Consider the following 26872-nt stretch of genomic DNA (forward strand, 5'->3'; position numbering starts at 1 on the left):
ATATGTAACAGTGCATGACAATGGTATGGCATGTTTGTGATCGACTGTTGTGGTACTGCTTATAAATGCTACAAAACAGATTAAAAAATACAATATTTATAAATTTTGGGGGGCCATAGGCCCTGTGCCCCCCTCTCTGGCTACGTCTATGCTTGGCCGGTTATATATATATCACAAAATGACATGACTGGGGTGGTTTTGAGCCAGCACTCCATGCCATGAATCTTTGGCAGAAAATCACTGGAATGAAATACTAAGGGCTCCAGGTGAACTATTAAATAATTAATATAATAATACTAGACCCACCCACACGCTAACCCAAACATTGGGCTTGTGGTAGGATTCCAAACCAGCCTGCAACAACTAATACAAAGATATAACTGAAATACATTATGTGAAACTGGCAACTAACATAACAAAAAATATTTTACATATCTAAGTGGTTCAGAGATGTGGATTGAGGTGAATAAAAATATACTTACAACATTACACTACAACCAGGTAGAAAAAATAGGCATTGTTACACTCTCAGCCATCGAGATCAGCATTCCGGGACTATGGGGTTATTATATTTGTAGGGATGCTCAAAGTAGAATCCCAAGGTATTCTAGAATAATAGGTTTCGAATCTAGAATAACGAATCCAGAATAGCGAATCCTAGTATATTGTTATTAAATTATCTAACCTTGATTTTGTTTGGGGTAGGGATTAATCTTAATCTACCCTACAGGACCCACAATCACAACAATAAATCGCCAAACAATTTTCTAACTTGTGTACATTATAATAAAAAAAATCTCCCATATGTTCAACATTCTTAACAAAGTTCTGTCATTTGAAGCAGTTGTGTAAACTGTAATATGTCAACTGTCCAGGTTGTTGCCTAAACTTATATTTTAGCCAATAGTGAGTACAATGCAACACTGCACACAGAAGTCTTAAGCAATTCGGTCCTGTTTTTTCAAGCATTGTTGGGTCTTTGGGCTTATTTTTTACTAACGTGATCTGTTATGCAGTCAAATAATGCACTGCAAAGAATACAAAGTTACTATTGACTTTTAACGAATTTTTGACAATTAAACTGCGCATAACTGCATAACCTCGCTGAATATTGGCCTAAAGTTGACCTTAAGTAACCCTATAGCGCATTTTGTGGACGGCCAACACGTTTTACAACGTAATGTTACTTTTGCAACTTAACGCATTTAGAAAGCGAACTCCACACCAGACATTACACGTTAGCCGCTCGCCCAATAACGCTTGATTGACACGTAATTATTACACGAAAGTTATCGCGAGACGCGGTAATTGGTCGCCCGAAAACGCTGACATTGCACTACCAGGTTACATTTAAAGCAAGCACTGTAAATTGGTCGCCGCAGCGAGAGGCCAACTTACCACACGCGTTTGTGCAATTAGGCGCAACAATCGGCGGTAAAACATTAAATTATATCGGTTCCAATTACCCGAAATAAACGGCAGAATTGGATTCGAATCACATCTGGATTCGAATCCAAGGATTCGATATTCTACTTTGAACATCCCTATATATTTGTAATAAAATTGTCCAAGAACATCAACAAGTTATGATTGTTTACAAGTAAATTTGTTGTTTAATTATCATGTTGGGTTGTATTTAAATATTTTGTGATAAACAAAAGATTTAGGTAGCTTGGATATATATGGCGCTGGTCTAGAATCCTACCACAGTTCTAAAATCAACGCAAAAAAGTTGAGTTAGGATGCGGGTTAGCGTTTGGGTGTGGGTGGGTCAAGTAATATTATATTCCTAATTTAATAATAATACTTGACCCACCTTAACCCAAACGTTAACCTATATCCAAATGGTGTTTCGTTGTGGTAGGATTCTAGGCGCTCTTTCACTATTGTACGTAAAAATTAATAAAAAAAAAATTTTTCTTTAAATGCCGTTTACCAAAACACATATTGTTTGGGTTAGGGTGGGTCAAGTAATATTATGTTTATTATTAATAATAACTTGACCCACCCTCACCCAAACGCTAACCCGCACCCTAACTCAAACAATATGCGTTGTGGTATGCGGTATTATTATTTTTTTTTTTTTTGCATAACTTTTCACGGCGCTGGTCTAGAATCCTACCACAACACACATTATTATTTGAGTTAGGGTGCTGGTTAGCGTTTGGGTTTGGGTAGGTCACGTATTATTATTAAACATCAATAATAAAACTTCAACCACCCACACCCAAACGCTAACCCCCACCCTAACCCAAATATTGTGCGTTGGTTTAATAATTGTTTTAACGCTGTGGTAGGATTCTAGACCAGCGCCGAATATATTAAGGTCTAAGGTGGCGTTCTTACTATTTTGATGAGTGCTTATTAGTGGACACTGGCCTGTCAGAAAATATGTATTCAATATCAGCATTGACTAAGTTATTAATATGGTTTAATTAGGATAACAGAAGATTCTATTCTATAGTTTATATTAATTCTAACTTTTACCAACAGTAACCAACGGAAACTAAAAACAATGCCACGTTGACAAATATGAAGATTTACATCTAAATTTTCTGCATCATGACAAAAATATAGAAACATGAAGAGTAAGATTAGTTCAGATTTTGCACAAAATGGCAGCCGAACTAAATCACAACTTTGCTTTTGCAAAGACTTCAGCTTTCCGAGTAGCAATCATCCGATACCAATAAGTTGCTATCATCCGATACAAATAAATTTGCCATGTTGATTTTTATCGTAATTCTACTCATATTTCATTGCGTTATAACTAAATCTGCAATAAAATAAAATAATTTTACTTTAATTGCGTGTAATTGTTCAACAACGTTAAACAAAATGAACAGCCTAAAAAAATTTAATGAATTAACGAGTAGATGAACGAAAACGGTCATGCCTGAATACACCTAAAAAATCACATTAAAGTGTAAAAAACATACTACTAGCACCAACAGGTACGTGTGATTAACTTATTACCTTTATTGTCTTTCTTTGGAGTTCGTTTCATTGTTCTGTATTTTCAATGTTAAACTTAAAAGTCTTGTTTTGTTGCTTCAGGATTAAAAAGGAAAACATCAATGTTGAATAAACGTTGAGAAACGGGCTAATGAACCCGGAAACTCTGCAGGATGAAGCCAAAAAGATGTTTTTAGCAGATTACGCCAATGAATTGCGAAAAAATGGAATTCTTCGACCAACAAAAAACAAAGACCCCATCTTTCCACCGTGGGACGAAGCGGAATATGAGGCGATGGAGAAAGACACTGCCAAATATTTCTTGTACTACGCTGCGATTTACATGGGCCTCAAGTCAAGAGAAAAGAAAAACGATGTAAATGTTATGGTTATTGGCGCAGGTAGGGGCCGTCTTGTGGAATATTGTGTTGACTGTATGAAAGAAAACGAAATTTTTGGCACTGTGCATGTGATAGAGGCTAATCAACAAGCCCATGTTTTGCTCAAAGAAAAATTTGCCAGGACTTTGAATGTGATTGTATATCAACCTGTTGCTGTCCGGACCTCGAATGAATTTAAACAGTTGATTGAAAGTTCAGGAGGTGATAAAAGGTTATTACACCTTGTCGGAAATAAATGTGTTGATGTTTTTGTCTCTGAACTTTTTGGCAGCTTTGCCGACAACGAGTTTGTGGGTGAAATTCTGTCCACTTGTGTTGATTTATTTGCAAGAGTACACAATGGAAATCCAACATTTTTGTCAATTCCAGAATGCTTCGCTACCTATGTCTGTGCAATCCACTCAGACACATTACAAAACGCAATTGATTCAGACTCAGTTGAGCATATTTATGTTGCTGGCTTGCCCAAGGACACTGTATTTTTGTCAGAGATTACCAAAGTATTTGATCAGCTGTGTACAGAAGCAATACCTGAACAAAGGCATAAAATAACATTAAAAAGACTTGATTCACAATCACTAAGTGTTACTGCAGTAGCAGGTTACTTTAAAGCAAGATTATTTGGTGAAATTTATATTGATACCAGACCAACTGCAAATCAAAACTGCTTTTTTTGGGAATCTGCCATTTTTCCAGTCGCTGCCAAAGTATCAATAAATTCTGAGATTATGTTCACAATGTCTAGAACTTGCCAAAATGTCACTAACTCAAGGCACCACACCACTGTCAAATATCCAAAACTCAAAATGTGGTATGAATGGGGAATTAACAACCAAACATATAATCTTAAAGGTTCTTCTCATATGCTATTTCTATAGTTCCATATAAAATTGAACACACACACCATATATACTTTCATATTTTGTATTTTTGTTATGAATAAAGTGAATTATGTATAGGATTTTTCACATTGAGCACAGTTTTGTTTTATGTTATTCTATATCTTAATTTTACATGTATCATCATCTTTTTAGCACTGGAATCACCAAATCTTGTTAGTGAAAACATAACAATTATAGGCTTAATATCTACTGATTAATCAAACACAGGCCTGATATGCTAAACTTACAACTTTATTTATCCTTAAACGAAGAAATGTAGGGCCCTTAAATGTCCTTATTTATTTCTTAATTTTTCTTATTAATTTTTGGTTCACTGAACCCATTTGACATCCAAAGAAGGATTTTTTTTGTACATTTCTGTCTTACATTTTATGCAGTTAATAAAAACAGCCATCCAGACTAAAGTCATTTATTTTGGAAGATTGACTTTTACGAAACACAGAAAGATGAAAGATACATGTTAATATGTTTGGAGTATAATGCTAGTGAAGTGCAAAGGGGAAAGACACATTTAAATGTAAGAAGGTTAGAATTTTTAAGTACGGTCGACTGCAGCATTACTGCCATAAGCTATTTGTCTTTTTACGAAAATTGCACAAGCAATCAAGTTAGAGCCGCTGTAAGAGTACATAATGATTCAATTTTTTTTATTTACAGGAGACTTTGCCGTCTTCTTGTGCACTTAGGCCCACATGTCGTGGTCCCAACCCTGAAATACAAATGCAAAAAGCGTGAGGCACAGTTAAAATATTTTTTGATTTAACAGTCTTTCTTTTTAAAAACAGTATATATGTCTGAAACACATGAGTCACCTGGAAATATCCCTTGAATGACAGTGGTTCGTTTCCTTGTTGAATCTTATAAATAGGAGTGGACTGGTCGCGTTCCGTTGGGTCAGTGTCCAGATATTCCTTGGCCTCTTCTTGTGACTGCTCCTTCTCCTGGGCGCTTGCATTACGCCCTGTGTTTAGTAAAACCAAACAAAAAAGGATAACAACGCTGTTTTTACATGGCTGGACTAAGTATTTTGCTTGGCGTAATTCATTAGGACAATTAACTTGACTTCGGTACTGTGACAACTGTCGGCCACCAGGCCTGGGGATTGATTTGAACCGACATTGTTAGGTAATTGACTGGAACTGAAATCAATTAAAAAACGCCTTGCTTTCAATACTGTTTGGCGTTCTTACCGGAGACCCCTAAAAAATAATTTTGTTTCTCGTGGACGAGTGTAGGCAAGGATTTTTAGAGAAGATGTCACAATACAAATATACTTCAAAAATCTGCAGTTTTTGGACCAAAAAATGTGAAAGCGCAATGGAGTCTAAATATACTTTCAGTGCAAAAACGTTTAACTCATTTCTTTAAAACATGATTACTTTTCAAATATAAACTAATATTTCAATTAGGGCATCATGGACCCCCTAAAACTAGTTCATGACCCAAAGTTTAACAACCCTTGCTTTATGCGGTCTAGGCCGGACCGGTTAATCAATTCCTCTTGAACCTACCTATCCATAGATAGATAGCGCTCCAGGCGTCCAGCATCATCACGTTGTCCTGGACCAGGTCCTCCTGCGCCCAATCTCCCACCACCTCCTCGATCCGGACGTTGCCGCTTGCATCCGAGCACTCGAAGAGACGAGGCGGTCGCACGTCATCCTGCGGAGGAACGATTAGGATTAGGTCAATGTTTCTCAACTTCATTTGGGGGGCGACCAAAGTATTGATTGTAAGTATAGTAGCAATGCTTTGGCGACCCAGTTCTTTTCACTTAAGTTTTTGTAAGTGAACTAAACAGAAAAAAAATTATTTGTTATTTAATTAAAGGCATGTTTTCTTATTGCGTCTGCAATTTTCTATAATTTTGGAAAAATCTTGCTGTGAACAAATCTCAATAAACCTAACAATGCGAACTACTGCAGCCGGCAACCTAACAAAATCAATTGCGGAACCATTTTGGATCGCGACCCACGTGTTGAGAAACACTACATTATAGGTCAACAGGTTTGGTGAAGTTACTTTTAAGGGAAAGTTTTTTGATTAAGTGGTTGCGATGCGCCAAGAATAATGAAAAGAACGTATAGGCCTACTTTTTATTGAGAAAAAATCGCTCTTTTCTTATAAACCGCCGTTGCAGGACTACATACAAGTTAATTGTTCAGTGTAAATAAACAAAAACGTCGGTGTGTTTCTTAAACCGGCATTGCGATTTTTGATCGTAATACGATATTTTGCCTGTTAAAGTCTAACCAATATTATGCACTTGTCGGTGTAGACTGTGATGTTTTATAGGTGTCCACCTAGAGAAATCCTTAAAACCAAGTGTTCTAACAAAATTAACGCAATTATCCGTCATACCTCCATTCTGGGATCTTTCGAGTAGTCTCCCTCGCCACCAAGAGCCGACCAGAACTGGCCTGGTTCGCTTCCTTCGTCGATGTTCTTGGGTGTGGACGCCTTCAACAGCCTGGAGACCTCGAAGCAAGCCTTGCGCTCGGCGTCCGACGCACCTGGGTTACATTTATCGTGTAAAGATTATGATAAGAGTATTTTGTATTGGCGCAACTCCTGATCGATAGGCGAAGGTCGTGTTACCAGTATTGTAACCAGTAGCTTACTTAGATTAAGCCAAAGGTTGTTTTTGTTAATAAACAGAATTTGTGGTTTTCCTTGCTACCACCATTATGACCCTATTATAAAATTTTGTATGTTTGACCAACGCTTGTCAATAATACCATCGTATTTTAGTTTCTCATTGGGTATACCCAGACCGGACATGTCGTCGATACGTGAACCTCCTTTCACGAATTTGGAAATCCTGCAGGCTTGTAATATACGAGTATCACTTCATTGCCAAGCTTTAAATCCTTTGGACATAACTGTTTTCTCCATGGTGCATTTTTCGCCAGACCTTTGACTTTTCACGGATAAGTTAACCTTATTATACCTACCAGGAGTGTGTGGCCAGCACACTTTCAATATTATAGCGTGAATTGTTAGTTGGGTTTGTTTTGGATTTGCCAAAGCGATTCTACCTGCAGTTGCCAGTATACATTGGGCGACCCTATTAGACCCACCTTAACCGTTTGAAGTTAACATGCGTAAGAAGTGTATTCGCGTTCGAAATCCCACCAGTGCGGAAATGACTATAGCTAAGTAAACAATCACGTCAGTTTTATAGATGATTAAGTTTCCTGTTTCGAAGAGTATTAAGCGTGGACGCAGGGTGTTATATTGTTGAACGATTACATTAATAAATGAAGGGTTTAATTTAGTGGCATCCTTCCTTAACATTATCAATAAAAACAGTTACCGGGCGCTATACGATTCACCCAATCAACGATTTTTTTTAAAGCGGTTTAGGAATTCTGGACATAAAGGGCAACCAAATCGAACACGAGCTATAGCACACTTAGCACCATGTTCAAGATTTGTTTGAAATAAGCAGTATTAAAAGAGATGTCGGATACTAGGTAGGCCTACTTTATTTAGAAACCAATATCCGATATTTTTGAGCAAAAAATACCGCGGTATAAAAATATTCCAAATTTTGTCATTATCTAAGTTAAATAAGTTTATCAAATTGAAAAGTGCATCGGGAGTAATATTTAAATTATTGGACCGGCATTTTATTTTTCATTAGGTAGACTATATTTAACTACAACTTTCAAAGAAATAGGCTGGAGAAAATTGACCTAGGAAAACTCTATGTTGGATAGCAAAACGTGGCTGTAATGTACAAAATAATTTGGTATTAAATAGACTCAGCAAGTATACCAATTGACGGGTGGCTGTTTTTTTAAGTTTCGTTAACCTTGTACCCACCTTTTCCCTCCCACACGAATGTGCCGTTGGAAGAAATGAGCAAGAACGCGTCATTCGAGTTCAACGATCCCGCCTCTGTAGCGACCTCTACCGCTCGGCAGTGCCCGTTGAATCCGCCCTTCACGTGGAACAACCTGGGTAGGATAAATATTTTTATAAATAAATCTTCGCAAAAAATGAATTACGTAATTTTACAAACTATTCGGTTTTGCAGGTTGCGTTTTGCCGCAAAACCAGTCAACCTTGAAAAACTGAAGCATTAACGTCACTCCATTAAAAATAGCGCACAAATAAAAATAACTTCACCTTCCAGAAAGTTGGCACTTAACAACAGTTAAAACCTTAACAACCCAAGCATAAGTAAAACGGATTACAAACGGCAATATAGCACTCTCAGTTCCAAATTACAATAAAGTAATAGCAATGAATAACCCCATCCCATAGCAAATTAATACAACATATAGTAATATAACTACTAAACCATATATTGAAATAACAACGCTTAATTCTAAGTCCACCACCCTACACTACACGAAATTAAAACTTATTACTAGCCAAAGTCGCCACCCTTACCGCCACCTACCGGCTCGAAAAAATTGCAAAATAGATCTATCGAATTATATTAAAAATTATCTTTTTGGGTGTTTTTATTTTTTCGCTTTGTGTTAATTGTTTACGTTTTTCGCTTGTTTTTATCTATGATGTCAATAAAACCCTGAGAGAGACAAAATTTTGCACCGGCGTCTCGTCATTTATTATAAACATAAATTAATCTATACGTGTAAAACTTTGGAATTAGTTTTTTTATAGTATTCAAATAGGAAATAATTTGGGATCCAACTGTGCATCAGTCTTTGATTTGTGTTTAAACGTTTTATTTCAACATGTAACCGTAAATGACGCAGTTCTACCACTTTTGTGGTTTCGTAATGAGTACACCAAAAACTATCGCAGACTAATCGAATCTGTTAATTAATGATACAAGCAAGGGAGGCTAGAAAAACAACTAGCCTGCAGTGAAGTTCGAACTCACACGACATCCGGCCAAGCCGGGACCGTCGTTCCATACCAACGGAGCTATACAGACTCAGAGAGGAGCGAGTCGAGAAACAACCATAGGCCAATGCTTGCTCAATCTGTTAGTACAAGCAACTTCACTTTGAAGAGGATCTACAGTGCTATATCACGATTCAATGAAAGATATACACACATATGTGTACATGTACAACAACTGTGATCTAGCCCTTCTGATCAGAATATCCTGAATTTTCTGAGTCTGATCAAAAGGGTTAGATCACAGATGTTAACAACATTTGTGTGAGTTTTCATTGAATGATGATATGGTACTGTAGATTTCCTTAAATGTCAAGTTGTTTGTACTCACAGAATGCAGCAGTAGACGATTCTGGTTAATTCCTCATTGGACTAACCTGGTATCGGCCGGGGCCGTCTGACCGCCCTGACGCGATGTGCCACCCAGGTTGACGATGAGGGGCTGTCCCCCGAAGATGAGTAGCATGTGGGGCGGCTCTTTACCCTGGGTTACTCGGATCTGCAAGAATACGTCATAATAGCCTCGATTAAATGCTTGAATATATTTTGTTTGATGTGCACCGCGACGAGAAGCTACATAGCCAGCAATATAAAACATTTTATGGACAATCTCTTGCCTGCAAACCACGACTAGTGCTCGGTGTGTTCAATATGCTGACTTTTAAAAGTTTATACACAGTTTTTCACTTTCTATGTGCACTATGATCTTTGATATTTTGTACATTGTGTATTACTCACCAAATAAATGAATATAAATTCTTACAATCGGCGACTGTATATTTATTTCCACGAAAACTGTTTAAAAATGATGAAATTAATGAAGAAATACTTTACGCCTAGGACCTTTAATCATCTGAGGCAAAAGGTTCTTAAACATCTTTAACGTGAACCTATAAATAGTATTGTTGGTTTGCGTTGATCAGGGTCGGCAGGATTTTTTTAAAGATGACGTAATAAAACAAGAAGACTTACTGTTTTTGTCGCGCCCATGCCCAAATATAAAACTAATAAGGCGTCAAAGGTCGGTTCCTTTCATAAAAAAAAATATTTTTAATTATACGCTAATATTTCAATTAAGCCTTTATGGACCCCAAAACTGACCAACGTTCCACGAAAAAGTTCGCAGACCATAGTCTAGAAACTCCTGATCATTTAAGCAAAGAATATATTCATTGTCCCACCCAATTAGGCGAGTTTTTTTGATCTTAGCTGAAAAGCTAGCCAACCAACTCCCGGACTTAAACACGTTTACGAAAAAGTCTGCGAACCTGAGTAGCCGCTCCGTTGCATTCCTCCTCGTCAGTCTTAATGGTGAGAATAGGAAGAGCTGTGACCTCGTCCTTGGTGGCCTTGGAGCCGATCCAATAGTAGAGCAGGTATTCCTGGCGCCCGCGCGGCTGGTACGAGTAGAGGATGATGTAGCAATCGCCGCCGTAGAACTGCCCGTAGCTGCCCTTGTCCACCGGCTGCTTGTCACTTCCTTCAACTCGCCAAACCTGTGCAAGTCGATTTTGATAGATTTTATTGTCAGCTACCACGAAACGTTATTCGAAAACGTTCAAAACGCTACCCATACTTCTGTACAGGCTTTGGTATTCTTACTACGTCTTACCATAGGCGTAGCCAGTGGGGGGCCTGAGGGGCCATGGCCCCCCCAAAATTTATAAATATTTTAATCTTAATACTTTGTTTTTTTAGCATTTGTGAGCAGTACCACAACAGTCTATCACAGGCATGCCACACCTTCAAATGTCATGCACTGTTACGTCACAAACGATGTAGTTAATATTACATTTTCTATACATTAATGTAGTTTTACTACATAAAAGTCAGTTTTTGCTGTTAGAATGGTTTCTTGGAAATGGAGTATTGCGTTAACACTCAGTCAGTTGCTGCTCGAAACGGTTTGCTAACATTGTTATTGTGTTCGTTACGGCGGTAAATATAATGAGAAAAGCTAAACAAAAAGTTCAAACTTTTTGGCCCCCTCAAAATTTTCGGCTGGCTACGCCACTGCGTCTTACTATACCCTCCAACCACTGTGCCCTCAAAATTGTAAGCTACGTTTTTAGCTTTTAATTTTCATGGGTGCTGTAAAATGTGGAAGATATCGCTTTTCGTAAGCCTAGAAATCGAGTTTAGGAGTTCAACTTTAATTAATAGGGAAAAGTTTATGCTTTACACAACTGTGGAAAAAGAAATCATCCTAACCACTACAACCTTGAAAGATGTCCTCTCAACAATCTACAACCTTTAAAAAGCCTCACTGGATATACCCTTTAAAAAAGTCCTTTTATCAATTTAGATCCAAAAAAGTCCCCTTTAGAATCTACAACCCTGGGAAAATCCTTCAAACAATCAACATTCAATAACTAAAACTCAAGCCTTACTATCAGACTCCAACCTTAAAAACTTCTGCTAATAATCACCAACCTAATGTCAAAACAAGCAGCAGTGAAGCAAAAGGAAACCAACGATTAACTCACGATGGACAGTTTTTATATCCATCAAACACAAAAAGTCGACTTGCCTTAACGTCGCCTGATCCGTTGTCGGGCAACTGGTACAGGGCGGCCAGATCCGGTTTGGCGTGCAAAGTGCTCGAGTCGAAATCGACCTTAGCGATCTTGGCGATCTTGTTTACCGACCAGACATCTCCCAGGCCCTTCTGGCTGTCCACGTCGGTCCAGTCTGAAAAACAAGAGACGGTTAGGAGGATTTTTTTATAGAAGTAGGTAACAATAAAAGATCTGTGTCTTCTCACCATGTTAAAAATATAAAAATAATGATTTTTTAAATACTAGATGAAAAATACTTTGACTCTTATTCGAAAAGATTTTAAAAATGTTACCTACTTCCAATTGGGTTTTATATTACTGAAACCTTTATACCCAAAGTAGAAGAATAATTTAGGTTTAATGAACATAGACTCATTGGGTAAAACTAGTGTACATGGCCAATTTCAGAGAACAACAATGTCTACTTAAATGGCAAATTTTAGTGTTTAAAATACGAAGTAGACAGGTTAGGTTAGTATAATCCAGTAGCAAATTTAATATTTGTAAATTTATAGAATGCGCCTATTTAAAGTCAATTTTGGTTGAAAATAACCACATTTGTTATTCCAAGGGTTGTGGGCTATTCAAACGGAGTTGGTTTCTTTATTTTACCGTATTTCGTCATTTGTACACGTTTAAACTTTTTTTGACTTGCAGTACCGAACAAAGAAAAAGTGTTTAGGTATGATTGGTCATATGTATTATCTAACCATTGGCCTTAATTTACAGGGTTAACCAAGCTACATATATCTTCAGTTAGCTCTATGCGTGCCAAAAATGGGTTTGATTATTATTTACGATTTGGAATCGTTTTGCGGGTTACTGAAGAGCCGTATATATTTTTCCTTTTGATCAATCACTTACTGGTGAAAAGGTTTTTGAAGAGGGCGGTTTCGGCGTTTTGTGCCATGACAGTGATCTTGGTGTTCTTACTGAGACCTTCCTTCTCAACGAAGTTGTTCGCAATTTTGAACGCCTCTTTGCGTTCGTTTTTGGACGCGGACTTGCCTGCGAAATAGTATGAAGTTTAAATGAAGAAGCAACTGAAACATTTACTGTCGTGTAAAACCGTACGAAACTGACAACATGCATCATTTAGGATAATTTAGCTGTCAAGCCTAAAAGCTTAACTGCTGCCTTCAAAAGACCAAACACTGTAAATCTAAACACAGAGAGGCGATGTTCCGAAATTCTCTATGATGGACGTTTTTTGACATAATTGAAGTATCTGTTTTCTGTATATTCTAAATTATACCGTTAGAAAGGGATTAGCTAAGGCAAGTTAACGCCGCTTTACTGATATGTATTGTTGAAAACATTACTGACTTGCTATATTAGGTAATGCCTATCGCAAACGATGAGGTTTACAATAGTAGTACGCTACAGGCCGATAGTCAGAATCCCACATATTTATTGCCGAATTTCTTACATGTGTACGGTAGTGTTTCAAGTATATAAGGCGCATACGGAAGTCAAAATATCAGCCACGAAATATAACACCTTGGAGTTGCACGGGCATATCTTGGAACATGAATAAACAACATACGGCAGCAAACAAACTGCTGGAGATATTTATCGTTGTTTTCCGCTGTTTTATAAGGTGAAGCAACTGCTGTGTCACTCACCCTTCCATACGTAGATTTGCGCCATGTCGATGTTGCTTAGGATGAATACGTTGCCCTCATCCAGTAGGCTCTGCTGGAACGGAGCCTTGTCCGACATGAGAGTGACGGCGATTTCGCCGCTGTCATCCGACACTTGGAATAGCTTAATAAACAAAACAGATTACTTTATCGACCTAATATGTGTGGAGACACCTTGATGTATGGCTGCGTTGTCTATAAGTGTTTCCGGGACTTGTGCTATAAGGAAATCACTGGAATCAACAGACTAGCGGAAATTTTAAACGATTTTGAATCTTTAACAAACACAGGACATCCCTTATTCGGCCCATTGTTATAAACCAGTGCTTTTCAACTTTTGTCGCGACGACACAATTTACTTTACTGAACTTTTCGTAAGCGAACAAAACATAACACATTGGCATAAATTAGGTTGAATATGATTAATAGGACTCATGTGATCGTAATGCTTGAACAATTTTCATAAGTATTGAAGAAATCTTAGAACTAATCTCAATAAATGTAAACATATAAAACTACAGCAGACGGGGAACCAACAAAATCAAACGGCGACATTTTTTTATGTGATGGGTTGAAAAACAATGTTTTAAATAGACCACATTTGCTTGTGATATTATTAGGTTAGGCAGTAGCTTTCCGATGAAAACAATCATTTTATAACTAGAAAATATTGAGATTGTTAACTTTGTATTTAAAATAACTGTGGCATTCTTTCTCAATATTATGTACTCATGTTGCCGTTCCAATTTGGTATATCGCTCCATTGCCAAACGTAAAATAAGCAGTAGACTTTCAAAATTGATGAGGAATGCCTCTAAATATACTCTTTATAACATAAAACACTTCACGTTAGGAGGCGTGATCCCATCTTATTGTATCGCAAAACGTTTTTTTTCTCGTAACGCCGTAACGACCATACCAGGTTTGCAACCACATATACACACAATTGCTAACGCGTACGTCATACATTCGATTACCTTGCAGTTGTTGCCACCCCTGATGTTGGCAAAAGACTGTCGTTCCGGTTCCGGTTCCCCCTCGGCAATTGTGCCCGGGTACTTTCCCAGGAACTTTTCCAACTGAAATAAAGGACACGAGGAATAAACGCAGTACCTCTTGGTTGCCTTAAAAGGGGCGAACATCTCTTCTGTTGTGTTACTTACTAAAAACATATAAGTTTATTAACTGGCAACACATGAAAGACGCCAAAACACTTCGGTTTTACTAAAAACGGATAGGCAACTTAGATTTACTGACGGTTAGAATAAACAAAAAAACACCTTTCGTATTTAACCCGCATTTAAATTCGCATCGGTGCTGTCGTAAAAAAATACATAGTATTTCTAGTGCGGTAGAAATATTCTGTATCAAACCCGGCTTCAGCAGTGGTAGTTTGCTTTTTGCACTTTCCACCTCTGACAGAAGAACTATTTACAAGCACCAGTTATTCTCAAGCGAATCAAATTGGTTTATAGCAAAAGCTTTAAATCGGCATATTAGGTGAAAAATAAACGTTAAAGCGCTATTTTTTAGCCTTGTTTAGAAGCGTGACGCCTACAGTTCGCTGAAATGAACTCGCAGTTCGTCGAATAATTGGCTGGTTTGTGAATGCGCGGAAACTCCGAAACCGCAAGTTTCGGCGAAACGCGACCAAAAACAGGCAGATCGTCAGTTTTTGTAAATAGTGTGTAGTCACGCATCTTGTTTTTCTATAAACAGGTTAGAATGTGCGACAAACATTTGCGACCATAGTGGCGAAGGAAAGTGGTCAATTTAGACAGGTGTTTGTCCGACTAACGTCGCTAACGATTGATTTTTTACCGGCAAAGCGGTCTGTAAGTTTTTTTTACATTCACTTGTGCGTTTTGTAAAACTAGATAGGATTACAAGAACTTATTTTCGAACAACCTTGCAAATTACAACATAAGGTAAATGCTGCAAATAACCCTAATTCAATTTGTTTACACAGAACCTGGAACCACAAATGGGGTAATCAGGTGGCACTATATAAGGAGAAATTGTATTAAATTCTTGACAAGCTTTCGCACAACCGCGCTTCTTCAGGTCAAAGTAGAAATGAAAACAATTAAAATGCACGAAGTGCAAGTGCAAGTGCAAGCACAAGCGCGAGTAAAAGGCGATAAGAATGATGAAGTCTAACATACGAAACCATAACAAGGCTTTAAACCGCAAGTCATTTCGATACGTGGAAAGTAACCGCCATGGCCGATTGTGGAAGATAATACTGAGAATTAAATGCCTCTCAGTTCAGGGCATTGTTTTGATGTTGACATTTCGGATTTATCAGCCACACATATTGCTCTATTGCCTGGATAAACAGGTTTGAGTAGACTTGTTTATTTTGATTGTCGTGTGTCCGGCGATTAAGTGCCTCCTAACTAGTTAAATCATAAAATTTAAAAGGGTTTTGCAGAGCCGTGCTATAATTTGTGCTTCACTACTTCAGTCCTGTTATTTAAGAGACTCCATTATTTTCGACAACTCAAATTGGAAAAGTTACACAGCAAATTCTGTACAATAAATAGTACATTACCCAAAGGTATCACATAATTAAAAAATACACCTATTCAAAAAAGGGGATTGGAAGAGTAAAATCGGCGAGTTAGTTAACCTGGCAAAAAAAATTTGTTAACTTGGTAAAAAAACACTTTTGTTAATTTGGTAAAAAAACACAAATATCATAATATGTAAAGCGAGGCCCGTCGTACATATACGGTGTTGTCCAAACTTCCATTCTTTCAAGTAAGGAAAACGAACTACTACATTATCTTATTGTGACGAAACTTACTTCACTCGGTTAAGCGCAAAAGAATCTCCAACACTCAAGTACAAAGTTCAGAGGTTTTACGTCATCACTGGATAGTTCAAACGTCACTAACCTGTCTGACGTCACTGGCGGACACCCTCCTGACCTTTGCCCTCCCGCCCCGCTCGTCGTCACGGATGGCGTTGGCCACGTTAACCGCCTGCAAACCTTCGAAGCGGTTCGCCTTCGGGCCGCTCCATACGTAGATGTCCTGGAATTATAAAAATAAAGAAAACACTGAGTTTCAAAAAGGACAGAATAAAGAAGCACTTAGATCTAATATTATGATGTTGCTAAGTCCCAGTCAAGTCATAATGAAAGCAAGTCAACTTCAAGTCATTGACATGAAAATAAAGCACAAAACTCAAGTCATTGACTTAAGTCATTACAACACCGTTAACACCACGCGAAGTAAAACGATACAAAAAAAAAGAAGAATAAAACGCGATAATCAACAAACAAAATAAAAAATCGATAAGGATGTCGAATGAGATCTACCAAAGATTTTAATGTGTTAAAAAGTAGTGGATTTTATTGAAAACATGAAAACAGGTATATCGACTGAAAATGACGCTGTTCAGAAACACGGTTTGGGCAGAACCCTAGACACCAATGTCCTATACCAAAGGGTTTCAAATGACTTCACTTGACTTGAGTGTTTAGACAAATAACTTGGGCTAAAATGCAAATTTACCCGCCATATGATGCATTAATGTTGCATTTTAAATGAGTTATTTCTCAAAATCGGACGAGTTAGTGAGTTTTGATAGTTTAACGTTTTCAATTTATAAAGGACCTGACTTGGGCAAGCAACAACTTGGGCTTGGACTTTTAATTTATTTTCAAAACTTGTTGAAGACTTGGACCTAACTTGACTAGGACAAATGGCGTGTTTACAACACTGTGTACATGACTTTCCCATTAACATAACCGAGTGTTGCTCATCCAGGAGTTTTATTATTATAGGGAGATTATTTTTTATTACCATTTACACATGTTAGCAAATAGTTTTGCGATTTATTTTGCGGGCCCACAGCCACAGCAAATAAAAGATGAATCCCCCCCCCCCAAAGAAAATCGAGGTTAAACAGATTAACAAAATTATACTAGAGTTCGATATTCTGGATTCGTTATATTATAATAAAACTGCTGGATTAGCAACACTCGGTTATACATTATGCCTGGCAACAATAGCTTATCCTATTCGTGTTGTATAGCAATTTTCCAAAGCCACTCACCTTTCCAACGTCGACTATGAAGGAGTCGGAGGTGTTGAACGACGACCACTGAAGCGGGACAATGTCGGCACGCACCTGACGTCGGCCGCGCACCCACATCAGTCGCTTGATGTCGCTGTAGTCGTTGGTCTCGGCGTGCTTAAAGCCGGTGGCCACCCCTCCTTCCTATAAATAAAGTGAAGAACGCGTGCATTTGTGCTGCGTATAGGTTTCAAGCAAGGGCCGTTTTGGACTATCTCTAGTCCGTGGAATGAACACAACACTTGCTGAAACTATAAAAGTGTGTCCAGCACACCAGAACAGTGTACTGCCAGTCTTTTAAGCCAGAGGTCTCAAACTTTTTATTAACCGATCCCGATTTAAACAAAATGAAAACAGAATTTAGTTAAATAAGTAATGCTTGACCGAAATAACACAAGCGATTGATTTCATGCTTACGTTATACAAAATGGTTATACAAAAAATCTTTGCTTTACGCGGAAACCATCAGTGGCCGAATCGGAGTTGGATTCAATTTACAAATAGCAAACGCATTTTTTTTATTTTAATTTTGTAGTTTTTCCTGAACAAGTGCATACAGCCGTGTTCTTGTCTTTAGCTGACATGTAAACTATAAACCAACATGGGGGATGAGTTTAGTGCCCTATTTATTACAAACATGAACTAGCGTCAATATTATATAGTTTTTAAACCGAAGAAATTCCTAATAACTCCACTGCGCCCTTTTTGTGTGGTTTGGTGATGGCCAAGGCGGACAAATCCTTTCGTCAATACTTATAAAATTGTAAAATTGCGTTGCGCGTTTCGTTGCATAAACTGCATTATTCATAGGTTTGACTCCAAGCAACAGCTATGGCGATACTATTGCGTTACGTTTCAAACAGACAATTTATCCGCCAGAAAAAATAAAACTTCTATAGCTCCACCAGTCTCACAGAAAAAGTTTGTGGCCGGTTTTTCCATAACTAATTAGAAATATAGCTGAAAGCTCTAGTCTACACGAATAGAAGGCCCGTAAGTAGACAAGGAGCCTGGGTAAATTGGTTGATCTTGAAACAATAATAGAAGAGACCGAAGGACAAGCTTGGTATAGTTCAGGGGTTCTTAAACTTTTTTCACCGCGGACCCCCAATTTTTTTTTGCTTTACGTGGACCACGGTAAGCAAGAAATTTAATAAAATGAAGTCATGAATTGACATCACAATCTACATAGACTGTAGAATCCGCAGTTTTCGGTCGACAATATGTTAAAAGGAAAATAGAAATAGAGACATTTAGTGCAAAAACGTTTTATTTTTAATTAAACTCTTTCCTTAGAAAAATTGATTACTTCCTAAATATATTCCAATATTTTAATTTGGCCTTCGCGGACCCCCTAAAACTAGTTCACGGACCCCTAAGGGATCCATGGACCCCAGTTTAAGAACCCCTGGTATAGTTACATTATGCAGTACGACTAAGAAAGCACTATCCTTGCTTGCTCGGTTTTAATGCCATATTGCAAGGTAACCTTACATCAGAACAAGTTGAAAAAAAGGGTTAAACTATAGTCGTACGCCATGACTTGAAAATACACAGGTCGGTCAGGTTTTTAACAACTACTTTTCACAAAGTTTCTTGCTCACAATGTTATAACAACCCGTTCAAAAAACATAAATACTTATTCATAGCGCAGAAAAATTTCGTTAAATCTTTCGCTTCCCATCCTTAAGAACATTATAAACTCAGAAAGCGGCATCACCTGAGTCCATTAGTAGCCAGGTACTTAACAGCGACTCCCCTGCTTAAAGTATACACCAATATTTTTGTCCACTTAAAAACTAACGATGCATCTGACGTTTTATGACATTGCTAATTTATAGCGACATCAATGGCATTTTTCAACCATTTTAGTTTTTTAGCTGGTTTAAAAGCTACCTCTTCGGTTTGCCACGTTTTCCTTGCCTAAAAAGACCAATACAATCCTGACTAAAGTCCATTTCATTTAACTTTTGAGTAAATATCACAGCACGCACTGTATCCAGACTTGGCAGCAAAACTACGACGGACGACGCCTTGCAATCGATGGCGCACGAATGGCATTTGGGGGACGATTTAATGGGATGACGCCTACGCTTTTGCATAGGGCGTGAACCGCGTGTTCGAAGGTTTACGCCCGAAAATGGTAAAGCCCGCGTTTTGTCGAAGTAATAGCATGCTGTTTGGGCGGGTGCGTTGCTTGATATGCAGTCACGTGGAACCAGGCTTTTATTTTAAGCTTTATTACTAACAAAGTACGTTTTACTCAGTTTGCCACTGAATAGGACAAATTATGTTTAATATGAATTATCAAAACCTAATTTTAACATAAAAGTAGTGTGTCATTTAGGTATACTATATGTGTTATTACTTGGATGTGGTTAGGTAAAACAATAATAAACAACCTGTTATTCATACACAACGCAGAACAAATCGTGTAATATAAATAACGCTTGGAATCCTGGATGTTTATTCAACTTATTAGGTCCCAAACATCGTCGACACAAAAGTATCGCTTTAAAGTTCACGAAATTATTTTATCGTTAAATTTCATTCAATTTAAAACATTCCATGTATAGTGTAGCTATCAGCCTATAGGCAATACAAAAGTATTACATAAGGCCTATTTTGGTCAACTTTTGCTAATTACTTGTTAAACTTTGTTGCGGCCCCAAGGGCATGTATAAGTATAATCGTATGAAATCAATTCAAAGTCGCTCGAGGTAGAACTAATCACACAGATTTGATTTCTATAGGCTATGAGTATACCGCATTCCTTAACCCCTTCTCCTGATGACGATACATCAAAGGACCGATAGGGTCGCGTTTATATCTACAAACTTATAAGTAGGGCGAAATAGAAAAACACTTTAGGTTTTGTAAGCGTCACCTATGATCGTTCTGTCTAAACTTTGAGTTTGCCTTCGAACTAAAGTGTTTTAACGATACTTGATGATGAGGAACGCAGGTGGTAGGTTCACTTCTTGATCCATTTACTGCATTAAAACAGTAAAGGCAAGATAACTTGCTGATTAAACAAGGGTAAGGAAACTTATTTCTATTTGCCATCAAACCATGGTTTTAGCCCCCATCCATAATTCTACAAACCCTTTATTTGATAAACTTCGCGCAGGCTTTAATATTTGACAAAGCTCCTTTTCAAATATGCTTTAATAAAAGCGCAAACACTAGCGTCTCCAACACACATTTTTCAATCTGGCATTTCAAACAGTCCCAGGGTTCCGAACGAATGATACACAGTAGGTGATAACTCAGGGGCGGGCAACATACGGCCGGACCCGGCCCGCGATGGGATTTTGAGCGGTCCTGGTCCTACATGATAATGTGACCCGCGGAACAGTCTGTCGCAATTCGCAACTACTTGATTACTACGTCAAATAATAGTGATTGTTAGTTATTCTTTAGTTCTTTGTTCTGGGTTGAAACTAGAGGCCGTAAGATCGAAAATAGCCATAAGATCCAAATAAAAACAACATCAGTCGTAATACTGACTAAATCGGAAAAAGTCATAAACCCGTCATAGTAAGACCTAAATGACCAGAATCGCGGCTATAAAACATTTTGCCTACACGTCACAAACCCTGATAACTACAACCCTAACCCATTTTCTAACCCCACGTCCCCCCACCCATTGCCCACCAATAACCCCACACAGGTCCAGAAATCAGGTGCCAAAACAGAAGCGGCATAACGGCGCCCTTCAAACTAGGGCGCCCAAACTTCAACACCAAAATAGCCGATGCCATACCCAGGGCTCCTGATCGTCCCATACCCTCTTCCCACAGTTTCAGCCGTTATTGTGGCCTTTAAGACCTTATTCCGAAGAATTTATGACTTATTCCGACAGATTTATGTCTTTTATTCAGACGAAGTTCTTATTCTGTCGTGGGTATTGCTGCGTATTTGGCTTTGTTATGCCGTTGGTGTTATACTATGGTATTATTGATTTTTCTGCTTTAAGCATTGTTGTTTTGTTCCCAAATTAGATTTACAATCAATCTTTTCCCTTAAAAAACGTAAAGTTGCTAATTTAACAAGGATTGGATGCCCAAGAACTTTTTCACCCAAGTCGGCAAGAAAGCAGTATGCTTGCTGTGCAACGAAAGCGTTGCCGTGTTTAAAGAGCACAGTATTATCCGCCATTATTCGACAAATCAGGCCCGCCGACTGGAGAAGTTGCCCGTTCCAGTGATAACTGGTTAATTTATGTGACTACGTTAAAAAGGGACAGACATTGCCTTTTAAGGACTACGCTGCTGTGTGCACTTTTTTCACCCTTTGTTAATCGCAGTGAACTTAATGATGACGCTGAATCCAATTATAGTTACTTCAAGTTTTGCAAAACTATTTTGAAAACCGTGTGGCCCAAACGGCGCTGTGACCACGAGGACAAACATAAAAAACATGTAGGGTTCTACGTCAGAGGTTGTCAAAATGTGTTCCATGGAAAAGTGTTAAGGTGCCCACGCTCACGTAACATAATATAAATTCATTGACCATATTATTATAGGCGGAGCACATAGTTTTATCATAAAGCTTACGTCCAGTTAGTATAGCTTGTACTGAGAGGTGCACTAGGTTAAAATTTTCGAAAACCAATGCTCTACAATAATTTATCAAAGGTACACACACACAGAGATCGGGTTAGCACAGCGCGCGAAATGTAAATCCAAAACAGAAAGCCTTCTGTTTGGCGTCGTTCTGCGGCCAGACACCAGCAACAGGAGAAAGAGATACACCCGCACAGCGTGTGTTACGTTTCCGGTGGTCTCACGCAGTTTTGGCTGCAGCTTGTTGACGGCTCGACGCCCCAACAGACGGTGCGGTGGTGAAGGAGGTACTTTCAAGAAACAAGCGCCTGGCTGCTTCATGCCGATGACGATATGGGACGTTTAATAACGCTTCTAGCTGCTGTGGGACGATGCGCATAGCGGTGTTGTTGTTGTTGATTGTTATGAGACTTGATACGTTTGCACATACCACCCATGTTTCGTTGTTTGTAATAGATAATAAAGTTACTAGGTATGGTTATAACAGCACTGGGCATGGGTGCCAAGTTTTCAAAAATAAATGGAGCGATTAGACCAAGTTTTTGGGGGATTGCGACAAAGCAACATTGGACATGACCCTTGAATAACTACAAAACATGCTTTCAAATGAAAACTGTTAATTTTTCTCGTGTAGAATGTCTCAACCAAAAAAACAGGAAAACTGTTTTCGAAAGATTACATGTTATATTAGGATAGGGCGGTGGGTGACATGACCTTGGGTTTTCAGCAAATGGAAGCTCTTGATATAAACCACAAACAAATTAGAAGGGAAGTGAATGCACCTTCTTAGTTTTTATTTAGGGTCCTATAAATCAGCGCTTTTTAACCGGTGCGCCATGTAAGGTTGACAGTGGGCTGCGGACAAATTGAAAAAAGATTGCAAAAATATAAACTTATTTTTCAAGAAATTATGTTTCTTTTTTTCGGCTTAGCTCATTGATCATCGTCGCAAAAATAGTGAAAAACTCTTAAGGCGGGAAGCATAAATAAATATGTTATCAATAAAATTAGTTCCAATGAACTAAACTGGATTTTGGACACAAACGTGACGATGCTTTCCGACTTAAAAGCTTCGTATGCTTTACTTGATTACATATGTAAAGTAAATCCATACATAGCTCGAGAACAAGAAGACATTCCTTGTCGCCCTTATCGCCTCAAACTTTTGACATTTTCCAAAGTGGAAACCCCAACGGTCCATGGCGGCACTGCGTGAGCAAAGTTATATTTACTCTGGACTCGTGTTATCAGGCATACACAAGTTCACGGCAAACATTGAACCCAGCAAACAACGGCCACACCCACTTACAAAGCAACATTACGTCAAGTGTCGACGTTTTATATTTAAAATCTTACCCGTGCCGTTTGTTTAACAGGAATTTTCTAAACAACTGTAGGGCGAAATGAGCGGATTGTGCCTGGACGACAGTGGGTTTAAAGTAGTTCAAAGCGGTTTTGATGAAGGCTTCCAAAATGGTCGAGGTTTTGCAGTTGTATTTATTTGCGTTCATACATGTTTAATAAAAAACTGCAAAGAGGCAATTTATAGGAGGAGACATGATAATCACTAGCGCATACGTCACATACCCCGGCTTCATAAATGCCAATACAAATCTTATTTACGGTGCGTGGTGATCTCAGCCCACCCAAAGCGCAGGTCTTGGGTTTTGGGTCGATTTACGACAACGAACGTGTTTCGGTTTGACATGTTCCTCGACAAACTGCATTTGCGACGCGTTAAAATAGGGCTACGGCTTGGCGGAAACGGCCTTAACGTCATTTCGCAGGAAGTAAATACATCATCGCGCATGCGCGCCGACCCAGTTGTCGCTTTCCAGCCAAACGACAACAAACCGATTGCACAAAGAATAATACCAATGCTCAATGGCAGGGTGTTTCGCTTTCGCTGTATTATTTCGACATTCGTTGTTATGCGCCCATATGTAAAATATCGGCATACAAAATTACATGGCATTCTTGGCGTATGGTTATAACTACATGGTGATTTTTTCAACCTCGTCGAACAATAGATTCCCGGTGTGGTGGCTTATGCAAAAACGTGATACTAGCTTCATATTTTTGGGCAACAGACACACAACTCGCACTGTGTTCAAGTTTGCCCGAAGGTAAAGACAAATGATGCACGACGGGCCGGCGGCGTATCCCGTTTCATATGCCCCGTATACTCGATCAAAATTCACATGGGCAAACAGCCTGGTCCCTTTGGGAATGAAAATCAAGCAACTGCCAGAAGCTGTGCAATTCCCAGGCGATTGATATAATAAAAAAGTGACCACTGCTGTCAGATTATACCTTGACTAACATAAAAGTTTTAAGTTATTTTTTGAGGTATAAGGTAATAATGTAACGCATTGGTTCTCAAAATTAGCATATCACATACTAATTAGGCAGTAATTAGGCAGTGTTTACTTTCTACATCTAACAACATGTATTATGTAAAACCTAATGCGGAGTTTGATTTCGTTTCACAATTTACCGTCAGATTGTTACTATAGCCTAAAAACGAAAAGTTCAACGCTTGGGCGCGCAATGCAGCCTGCAGATTATCTTCAGTATTTCGCCGCCTGATGCGGCGGGTTGCCCAGATTAGATCGCAGTTTTTTAAGGTCAGATTCGATTAACATTTGCGCGTCATAGCCCGGTTTAATACCCCCGGGGAACTGCGAGCCGGTTTCAATGAAGCCGCATTGCCGGTTGCTGGCGTTTGCTACGGTGCTTTGGCTACCTCTCTAAGCGCTCACATAGAGCGTCAACACACTCGTTTCCCATTCAAAAGCGGTGAGGGGAAATTTCGACGGGTTTCTTTTTAGGTTTTAAATAGCGCCACTAAGCAACCTGGCCGCTGACCGTGTACATTTTGATTTCCCTTTCCTTATTCAACGGGGTCAATACAAGGTTGGAAGTATACTGTCGACTGGACAGCGTTGAAGGATCCTATTTGCTTGACGTGATCAATTACAAAAATAAGATCCACATTTACTCTAGAAATAAGTGAGGTTTAGCCTAAAGAAGTGTCTAGGTCAGTGGTTCTCAAACAGTACGCCGCGAAAAAAAAAATACAAAATAGTGATTTAAACGAACGGTATCTATCGGAAAAAACTATACTATTAAGACACCGGCATATTGCTTTGTCGCGTATAAATAACAAATGACAAGGTGTAATATTGTTGTGTGTAGGCTAAATGCGCTTACCAATCCACATGTGAAGGTCGTAGGAAACCTTTCCCGACGAGTCTTTCTTTTCGTTCATGACCAAGTAGGAGTCGCCGCTGTAAAAGTAGCCGTACTGAGCGCGCGGCACCGGAACCATCTCCAGCTTTTCGATTCTCCATACCTTAACGAAAAAACAAAACGACTCGAGGCCACACTAACATTTAGTCAAATCATTTTAAACGTTTGGCGCATTTCTCCACTCAAAAATCCCATAGACAAAAACCAAGGCAATCCAAAGCAAGAAATCATTTTATAGTAATTCAAATTATCAAAAAAAACTACTCGTGACAACAATAACATTTAGTCAAATCATTTTAAACGTTTTCCGCATTTCTCTACTCCCCAATCGCCTAGAATCCTAGACGAAACCCAAGACAATCAAAATCAAGAAACCCTTTTTTATTACTTCACATAAACACAAGTTTAAACAGTTTAGTTTCAACGCCCAAGGGTAAATGCATAGCCTTTAACACTAGCCAGCCTTACCTTTAGGTTTGCTGGCGCCATGGTTGACTTGATAGAAAGCAGATCAAATGTTTAGCAAAAAATTCTAAGCGCTGTGAAACAGACAAGTAGGCACAGGGTTTATCAAATCGCGATCCTCGATTAGCCACTGCTCCGCCTCATTGCCATAAAATTCCACGGATTCAAGAACCATCGATAATAACCATCAACTAGAAATCTTTAAACCTAAAACGCCAGCGCTTTCTAAGGGCCTAACTCAGTTATAGCAACAAGCATGTTACGCATGCAGTGTAATATTCTATTATTTTCAATATTTTAAATAGCACAACACTGTAACAATTTATGAATTAAAAAGCTTCAAATTATTATTAAGCACTGTCTCAGCAGGCAACTCAAAATAAAATATTTAATCTACAGCGATTGTCAACTATGAGTAATCCTAAAATCCACTGGGAACACTGTATCCCAATCTTGTTCGGGATGTTGACATGCTCCCACTTACAAGTAAAACATAAACAGACTACACACTGAATCGTCCAGCAAAGGCTCGGCTAGCTACAATCAATACATTTAAAAAGCGTGTAGGCTTTTCCGCCAGCGACAAGGCACGAAAAAGGCAAAGCGCTACGTCTGTTCAATTACCGGTTCTCTTGAAACACGTGCGATCCGCTTCGTCTGTTCTACACAGCAAAACAACACGCCCTGTCGCCCTTGTTCTACACACAGCAAAGCAACACCCCTAATCTTCGACAATAGTTGTTCAAACTTTTTTAGCTTGCGGCACAGTAAAAAATATCTTCGAGGCACACAATTTGCAAAACAACACTTTTGTAACTTGACAATGGCTCTTAACACATGGCAATTGGCAAGGTAGTAGGACAAGTAGGTATGGCTTGATATTATCAATTTTCTAATAAATAGAATGACGTGTGCCTTGAAGCCTGGCATCTTTGCTTGCACACCTCTTCGTAGTACATATGGGTCATTTATCAAAATAACAAAACGTTACGCGGCAAAAATTCCCGAGGCACACCATTATGCCGCAACACATTGTTTAAATATATATTTACTGTTGAACGACCCTAAAGGATGAAACGCAAATCTAAACATAGTTTGTTGCGTCACAGATCACGATTTTTTATTCGATATTTGTGCCGGTCAGTCTTTTCTAAATTATTC

The 26872-nt window shown here is 38.6% G+C and overlaps 2 protein-coding genes across 2 annotated transcripts; one reads left to right on the plus strand and one right to left on the minus strand.

Annotated features, from left to right (window-relative positions):
* Positions 1–2919: 2919 nt before the first annotated feature.
* Positions 2920–4736, plus strand: LOC146161489 (uncharacterized). The gene is made up of 2 exons (XM_083383607.1): positions 2920–2954; positions 3058–4736. Exon 2 carries the CDS (start codon positions 3107–3109, stop codon positions 4232–4234), a length of 1128 nt encoding a protein of 375 aa, XP_083239733.1. The 5' UTR covers positions 2920–2954; positions 3058–3106; the 3' UTR covers positions 4235–4736.
* Positions 4265–25735, minus strand: LOC146161490 (gelsolin-like). Its single transcript, XM_083385172.1, has 15 exons — positions 25715–25735; positions 25236–25349; positions 17406–17570; positions 16241–16378; positions 14318–14419; positions 13323–13464; positions 12562–12705; positions 11670–11830; positions 10408–10635; positions 9517–9638; positions 8087–8220; positions 6620–6771; positions 5770–5920; positions 5071–5219; positions 4265–4967 (listed from the first exon to the last, which is right to left on the minus strand). The coding sequence occupies exons 1-15, from the start codon at positions 25733–25735 to the stop codon at positions 4941–4943; spliced, it is 1950 nt and encodes a 649-aa protein (XP_083241298.1). The 3' UTR covers positions 4265–4940.
* Positions 25736–26872: the final 1137 nt, after the last annotated feature.

The sequence above is a fragment of the Ascidiella aspersa genome, chromosome 3 (genome assembly GCF_963924565.1).
Source record: "Ascidiella aspersa chromosome 3, kaAscAspe10.2, whole genome shotgun sequence".
Classification (NCBI taxonomy): domain Eukaryota; kingdom Metazoa; phylum Chordata; class Ascidiacea; order Phlebobranchia; family Ascidiidae; genus Ascidiella; species Ascidiella aspersa.